This window comes from Calidris pugnax, unplaced genomic scaffold (genome assembly GCF_001431845.1).
Source record: "Calidris pugnax isolate Ruff unplaced genomic scaffold, ASM143184v1 scaffold252, whole genome shotgun sequence".
NCBI lineage: Eukaryota > Metazoa > Chordata > Aves > Charadriiformes > Scolopacidae > Calidris > Calidris pugnax.
The window spans coordinates 3,107,709-3,115,648 of record NW_015091118.1 but is presented as its reverse complement, the minus strand read 5'-3'; the positions used below and the strand labels follow the sequence as shown (position 1 = coordinate 3,115,648).

The following is a 7,940-nucleotide window of genomic DNA, read 5'->3' as shown; positions in this document are numbered from 1 at the left end:
TTGGGTGTCCCCCGTCCTTTTTTTCTTTTTTTTTTTTTTTTTTTTTTCCTCACAGTTTATTTGGAATTTGTTTCCACAACTAGGCTGCTCCTTAAGAAACACTTTCTAATTTCAAACTACATTTGTGGCTATTTTAAACTCTTGTTCTGGTGCCAAAATTGTCATTTAGCTTTTCTTTCTATTTGGTATCCAAATTCTTTCCTTGTGTTTATTTATACACAGCAGTTTGGAACCTTTTACCTTCTTAATTTGACAAAGCCAAACAAGATGAGCGATTCTTCTCTTGCCGTATGATTGTAATAATCCTTTTCATCATTTCCCTGGTGCCCCCCTCCCTCCCCCCCCCAACTTAAAACAGTATAAAGGTATAGAACCTAGAATCTGATGTGTAGGAAATACAGCTTTTGGAATGTTTGCATAGTTTCTGTTTCTCTGTACCTTTCTGGCAGACTTCAGCACCATGGAGAAAATAGCTTGAGAGGCTTTTTTTTTTTTTTCTAATATACTCCTCATTGCGTTTTAATTCTCAATTAAACCAAAATATTTAGTACACTATACAATTCAGTTGCTATTTTCTATAATATTCTGTTTACAGAGGAGGACAGTGATGAAATCAAGATTGGGACGGCATGTAAAAATGCAGGCTGTTCAAAAGTAAGTGGTTCAGTTCCACTCTTAAACTATTAAGTGTGCAGTTTAGTTTTCCTTTCTTGGGTGGTTTTTTTTTGTGTGCTACAAATTGAGTTGGAAGTGGCACAAAGTCCATCACGCTTAATTAATGCACATTTGATAGCACACCTTATTATGGAGAAATGTGGGCTGTTTCGTACTGTGGATGTAGCAAATCTAAGATGACTTTTTTTTTTAAAGCTGTCTTCTAATTAGTAAGCTTGCCAAACCCATTATACTGATGTGTATCAACTTCATATGTTAAAAGTATTGGTGGGAGGTGGCTTACTGATAACACTGGAATTGCTTTTGATAATCTGTGTATAGGTCAAAAGCATCTTCAGATCTTATCAATTAACACTTCCTGCCAGAATGATCCACAAAGAAAATGTTTTAACACCTCAAGCACCAAAATTAATCCATGTATTACATCGTCATTTAAACTGAAAGTTTTTTACACTGACGCCCTTGTGTTGTACAGAACAGGACAGTAGAAATAAAATGGTATTTAATCTGACAGATTTTGCATTTTCTGCTGGGACTCCGGTGGGGGGAAACTTATAGCAGTCTCTTGCTTGTGTTAGGAAGCGCTGATGATATTCAGCATTGTATATTGTTTCATTTACTTCCTTTTGAGAATCCATGTCTGTTCCAAATGATAATTTTAATTTATTTTCCGTTGCGCTGATGATATTCAGCATTGTATATTGTTTCATTTACTTCCTTTTGAGAATCCATGTCTGTTCCAAATGATAATTTTAATTTATTTTCCATTTAAATAAGTTTTCTCTGAATATTCAGAGAATTTTTAAAGATATCTCTGAGGAGCAAAAGTGACCTTTATGAGCATGAATGATGTCACCACTGATGTACGTCATTCAGCTAATACAAAGGATAGCTCCTTAAAAGGACTGGGGAATCTCTTGTGGATGAAGGCTGAATGGCTATTTTGAAAATGAGGGCAAGTTATTAGATTTAGATTATTTACCAAAAGCTTTGTAGCACTTTGTTCAGTGTTTCTGTTGTGGGTTGTGTTTTGTTTTGCTTTTTCCTTTGGTCCACATCCTGTAACAATAATACACTTTAAATGCTTCCTTCTACTAGACGTACGAAGGACCACACAGCGCAGAAGAAGTATGTATATACCATTCTGGTGTACCTATATTCCATGAAGGGTTAGTATTACTCAGTTAACTTTTAATTATTTTTTTTAATTCTCCTATTATGTGTTCCTGCTTTCTTTGTAGATGCCGTGTAGGTGTTACCTTGTTTTCATTCTGTATTTCTCCTTCAGTCAAAAATGGCAATGCTTGAAGAGGGTATACTAAATTAACAGTAATGTTGCACAGAGAAAGGATCTTAAGTACTCACAGTAAATAGTGCCCTAAATATTGTTTGTTAATTACTTTGTGAACTTTCAAGGATGAAGTATTGGAGCTGTTGTAAAAGAAAAACGTCTGACTTCAATACATTTTTAGCTCAAGAAGGCTGCACGACAGGAACACATGTATGGACTAAAAAGGATGCGGTAAGTAGTGTTAACAATGCATTTTGTAGCTGGCCAGTCTGAATTTACAATACTGAAATGTAGTTAGTAACTTGATTGAGTTATTACTGTAGTTGTGCTGTTACAGATCACTACCTCTGAAATAATAAAGTTTATGGTATTCCATATAGAATATATTCCATATATATTACCTTAAAATAAAATTAATAGAAGTCTTTCCGCCTCCGAAGACCATAAAGAGAGAAGCAGGACAAGTGCTTCCAGTTTCATTCAGAGTAGTAGAGTTGTTTAGGTAGGCATGGCAGGGTAGATGAAGGTCAATGAGGTTCCATGGGTGGAGATGGGAGGGTCTCTTTCTGTCTAGTTTAAATGTCTGAATATTTTTCTATCCGAATCTACTTCAGTGCTTTGGTTTGGCTGCCAGTATAAACAGAGAGTGAGCATCTGTTTAGTTTGTAGGTATTTTATTGCAATGTTGCAGAATTACAAGGTTTAAAAACGTTGTATAATGTTCTCTAAGAATCTAGTAGTGGAACTGAGCACTTCAAAAACAATAGCTGCTCACATGTTGGATGCAAGTGAACACAAAATTCTTGTTACAAATATATTGTCTATTGCTGAAGCAAAATGAGTTCGGTACTGCAAATATCAGTAATGTTTAACAGAAGAAAATTAAGATATACTATAGTATGTGTAGTTCTGAGACCTCATTCTATAACAGTTACTTCGCAGGTCCTTCCTATAAGTCATGGAATAGCTGCTTGCTTTGAAGTTTATGTTTGAGAAGTATTTTCAAATACAGAAAGGGATTAAAAAAAAAACGCTGAAGTTGTCATCCTACAGCAAGAGAGTATTCTTGTAAAGAATTTCCCCAGATGTTTAGAAAATGTGTATATTAAATGTGTGTATATTCAGATAATGGGCTTGTAGGTAACAGTGTTTTTTTGGCTGCTTCTTGTTCTTTTGAGGTTTTTCATTCCTTATTTTTCCTGTATCAGAGAACAGAGGGTAATACTAAATAACTTTTTGCAGTAATATTAAAGTTTCTTGGAGTCACGGCTTTTTCTTTTTTCAGTTCCTTTCTTTTATGGGCTGGATAACTGTTGTCTTGGAAAGGAAGTTAATCCAACAAGTCGCTTTTGGGTTTTAGTGGTTTTGTTTTGTTTTTCTATCACGATGCCTGAGTTTCTTACTATAGTCTCTGTCATGAACTTTGATATTTCTAATGTTTGCCAGGGACCAGTAGCTGAAATACTTTTTTTTAAAAAGGTGTAAGCGGAGTCTTGCAGTCTCCTGTAAACATGAAATATAGCTCTTCATTGGCTATACTTATTGGCTATTAAAATAGTCCTAGGGTTTTAACCTGATTAATCTTGTAAAAATACTTCTGAATGCAATTTTAAGTCTTTTTTTCCTCATATAGGGAAAGAAAGTAGTTCCGTGCAGGCATGATTGGCACCAGACGGGAGGAGAAGTGACTATTTCTGTATATGCTAAAAACTCTGTTCCTGATCTGAGCTACGTAGAAGCAAATAGCACAATGGTGAGTATCTACCTTAAGATTTAATTTATTTTTTTTAACCTTACAACAGTTTTCAGTTACAAAAATCTGTCTTCTGCCTTTATTTCCAAGGCAGGGTTAGTAAAAGAATCTTTTTGGAGTAACAGCTTTTTCTTGGCTCTTGTGTTTGTTCAAGCATATATATGGCAGTCTTTTCTCCTTCTGTTTGGACAACTGTGCTTTGGGGTTTTTTTTTAAAGCTGCAATATAATATGTCAAAAAAAAAAACCACTTTAGTTTGACTTAAAGCCCAAGTGTGATGGTTTTGCATCACCGTTTGTAAGTAATTATAAATAAGTAATTTAATTGTATTTGGCTTAATATAATTTAATATCATTTCTCACAGTATGCAGTTTCACAGCTACTAATATTAAATAAGCATTAAAATGCTTCTCTGATTTCTTAATCGTGCACTTGGAGAAAATGATGCAGCTTCTATGTATGGCCACTGTTGACTATGATACTATATCAGAATCTGTTAGAATAGATTTTCACTTCTATGTCCGAGGCACAATTTGATCACTTATTGTAGGATCCGAGTTCTAATGTGATATGTTTTTCTTAAATGTGCTTGAAATATCAAATGTTTTATTAACCTGACAAAATTTTCTGTTGTTTTTCCTTTTTAGTTAAATATCCATATTGTATTTGAAGGTGAAAAGGAATTTCATCGCAGTGTGAAATTATGGGGAGTAAGTATAAGAATAATTTTTCTATTAAAAAAAAAAAACCAAAACAAAAACTTCAGCTTCCTGTGTTTCAAAGTAATTTCCTCGTTACTCTGCTTATTGGAAGAAATTCTGTTGCATGTTACTCAGTAACCTACATTTAAATCTGAGTCTAATGCCCCAAGTGATCAGGTACGATATCATAGCTGACACTGCTTTGAGGAGAAGGTGGCCTCCTGAGGTCCTTTCTGTCCTAAGATCCCAACACAATGATAGTGGTGTTGCAGAAAACACATGATGATATATAATTGCATGCTTACATATGTGTTAGACCAACTTAAATATTACATGTGCACAGGCATATGTTTGCAGCTTGGGAGAGGGTTGACTTTTCCAAATAAGAAGGAACTCCATCTCCCTAAACATCTACTAAATCTTAGTGATAAGGTACTTGTCCCAACTTGACTCCCAAATACCTAGCAGTCCGTTTCTCAAATTGAAGTGTGAAATATGTTTTCTGTTGTAGGTAATCGATGTAAAGAGGAGTTATGTGAACATGACGGCTACAAAGATTGAGCTCACTATGAGGAAAGCAGAGCCCCTATTATGGGCTAGTCTTGAATTACCCGTATCCAACGCACAAGGAAAAAAAGAGAATTCAGATCAATAATGATTCCAAGAGACAAGTTATTTCCCCATTATGAAGTGGTGACTTGCTACTGTAATCAAATATTTAACTTTTATATAGATTCTTTTTTTTTTTTAATGCTAGATCATATGTTCCATTCAACAAAGAAATTTGATGCACAGTAAATGGGGGTGTAAACATGAAGGGTAATAGCTGTTTTGGCTCTTGCTCCCATGACTGTATTTATTCTAGTTGGAGTGTCTCCATGGGGATTTAGGGTAAAAGAGCTATTGCCCTTTGCTTATAACCTCTCCTGCCATGCACTGACTGTCCAAATAGATGTGTTCTCAGTCCACTGTGTGTGTTCATTTTTCAAGTGTTCAGTTTAGACTGGATCTACTGGGTAGCACATATTACATTCAGCACTGTTCCTAATGAAAGATAGAATGGTTAGAGTTGGAAAGGACCTTAAAGATCATCGAGTTCCAAACCCCTTGCCGTGGGCAGGGACACCTCCCACCAGACCAGGTTGCTCAAAGCCCCATCCAGCCTGGGCTTGAGCGCTTCCAGGGATGGGGCATCCACAACTTCTTTGGGCAACCTGTTCCAGTGTCTCACCACCCTCATAGTAAATAATTTCTTCCTAATATCTCATTGAAATCTCCCCTCTTGCAGTTTAAAACCATTACCCCTATCCTATTGCTACAGTCCCTGATAGAGTCCCTCCCCCCTCTCCTGTACACCCCCTTGAGGTATTGGAAGGCCAATATAAGGTCTCCCTGGAGCCTTCTGGTCTCCAGGCTGAACAACCCCAGCTCTCTCAGCCTGTCCTCACAGGAGAGGTGCTCCATCCCTCTGGTTGTCTTTGTGGCCCTCTGCTGGACCTTCTCCAACAGGTCCATGTCCTTCCTGTGCTGAGGGCTGTGGAGCTGTATGCAGCACTGCAGGTGAGGTCCCACCAGAGGGGAGCAGAGGGGCAGAATCGCCTCCCTCGACCTGCTGGCCACACTTTTTGATACAGCCCAGCCTGCAGTTGGCTTTCTGGCCTGCCAGCGCACATTGCCAGCTCTTGTCCAGCTTCTCATCCACCAACACCCCCAAGTCCCTCTCCTCAGGGCTGTTCTGAGTCATATCAAATGAAACATACAGTAATACAGATTAAAAAATCTCAAGTTTACGAAGGGAATAGAATACAATTCTACATCTAGAATTAAAAAAAGCATATTAGCATAAATACCAAAGAACACTTGCAGACTTCCTTTTTTCTCTCCTGAAACTAAGCTTTGTTTCAATACCTGTTGGCTGTGGAGGCATGGAATGAATGGGTATTTTGCTAAGGATTTCAGTACTTGCTGACTCTTTTGCTGTTTGTCATGTATAAAAGCAAGAGATGAGATTGAAATAAAGTTGGCAAGAGGGGATTTTTTTTATTATTATTATTTTTTACTCCTATACCTTGGCGATTTGAATTGTTAAAGATAAAAGTGAATGGACAGTGAAACGGCTGAATAACTTGGTATCTCAGCCATGGAGAACATACAGACAGCAGACTGTTGTAAAATTACCCAGGTGCTGTATATATTTGACAGTCTTTAGAATGTATATTCTGTCCTGTTCTACAACATTCAAAATCGGGAATCTGTTTTCAGAGCAGGTGGAGGTGTGTAGCAGGAGAAGACAGTGCTCACTGTAGGTGTCTCAGGAACATTGCTTCCATGTTGTAGCTGTGCATAGCTCATGTTGCTACGGATGGTAATCTAAGAACTAAATTTGTCTACAGGGTAAATCTTAGGAGAAACAAACAACAAGCTTTAAAATGTCTGTCTCAAGTCACAATTTTACCTTTGAATTTAAAATGCTTTTAAAATATTGTTTCTTTTGAACAGCATAAGCAAAACACTGTAATTAGAAATCGATTTATTTTTGTTTTCAGTTCTCTATCAGTAAAGAGTTGTGGTTGAAAACAGGATAAAGATGAGACTTTTATCCAAGCTGCAGTTCATGCAGTGACATTGCTTTCTCTTTCTGCTTGAAACCAGTTTCTTAATTTTAGGTTGCAGCTGAAAGGAAAACAATGGGTTTTTTTGTATAAAAGTCATGCAAAATGTACAGTGTTATTTATTGTGCCAAAACTTCAGTCTGTAAACAAGCAGTGCTGCAGGGGGGTTGCAGGGTGTGGATGCTCATCTCCCCACCTTAGCAGACCTGGAATAACGCCAACAGAAACGCAAAGCATAGTAAAGTCCTTCTGAAGTTAAATAAGGATTTTTCTGTAGTGTTTTCTAAGAGGTGGAATTTGACTTGAGCTCAGAGTTCTGTCTCCAGCAGGACTTGACATCCTACTTTGTGCTTTAAGTGGTAGGAAATACGTTACCAAAGAAACCGTCCCCAAACCCCAAGAAAGTAACAGCAGGGCTGTACATATGAAATTTGTTTTGGTGCTTCTTTACCTTCATTTCAAGGTCGTGTTTCCTCATTGACGTGGAGGGACCATGGTTGATTACTCGCTTGGACCCCCGAGAGAAGTTCCAGCTCTTAAGTTCTGCCTAAAAGACTCTATTTACCTCTAATAACGCCTTCTTTTTTTCTTCCTTTTTTTTTTTTTTTTAAATAAATCTGAAAATGTCAGGTGCTGTGAAGTCATAGGGTACAAGCTTACAAAAACGAATGCCTGCACATGGACCTCTAAAAATTGAACAGATGTTCCCTGGTGTGTTCTGAACCAGCAAGTGGAGTTCTTGTTAGTACAATACTGAGAACAATCTCTTCAGTGAATGAAGAATTCTAGAGAGCAGTAGGTAGTATGGGCCATCTGTGCTTTTGTGTGCAGAACTCTGAACTTGGACAGCAAAATGAGCAGTATTTAAATGCCAGGATAAAGTTCCTATTTGACGAGCGAGTTCAAAA

General features: G+C 37.2%; 1 protein-coding gene across 1 annotated transcript in view; it reads left to right on the top strand.

The window, feature by feature from the left end:
- The window catches only part of CHORDC1 (cysteine and histidine rich domain containing 1), a 14,363-nt gene extending 8,975 nt beyond the window's left edge, over positions 1-5,388 (top strand). The window contains exons 6-11 of the mRNA XM_014958252.1: positions 596-654; positions 1,774-1,844; positions 2,092-2,197; positions 3,600-3,719; positions 4,367-4,429; positions 4,932-5,388. Coding sequence (XP_014813738.1) covers positions 596-654; positions 1,774-1,844; positions 2,092-2,197; positions 3,600-3,719; positions 4,367-4,429; positions 4,932-5,075 — 563 coding nt within the window. The 3' untranslated portion in view covers positions 5,076-5,388. The remainder of the gene's footprint in view (positions 1-595; positions 655-1,773; positions 1,845-2,091; positions 2,198-3,599; positions 3,720-4,366; positions 4,430-4,931) is intronic.
- The last annotated feature ends 2,552 nt before the right edge of the window (positions 5,389-7,940 follow it).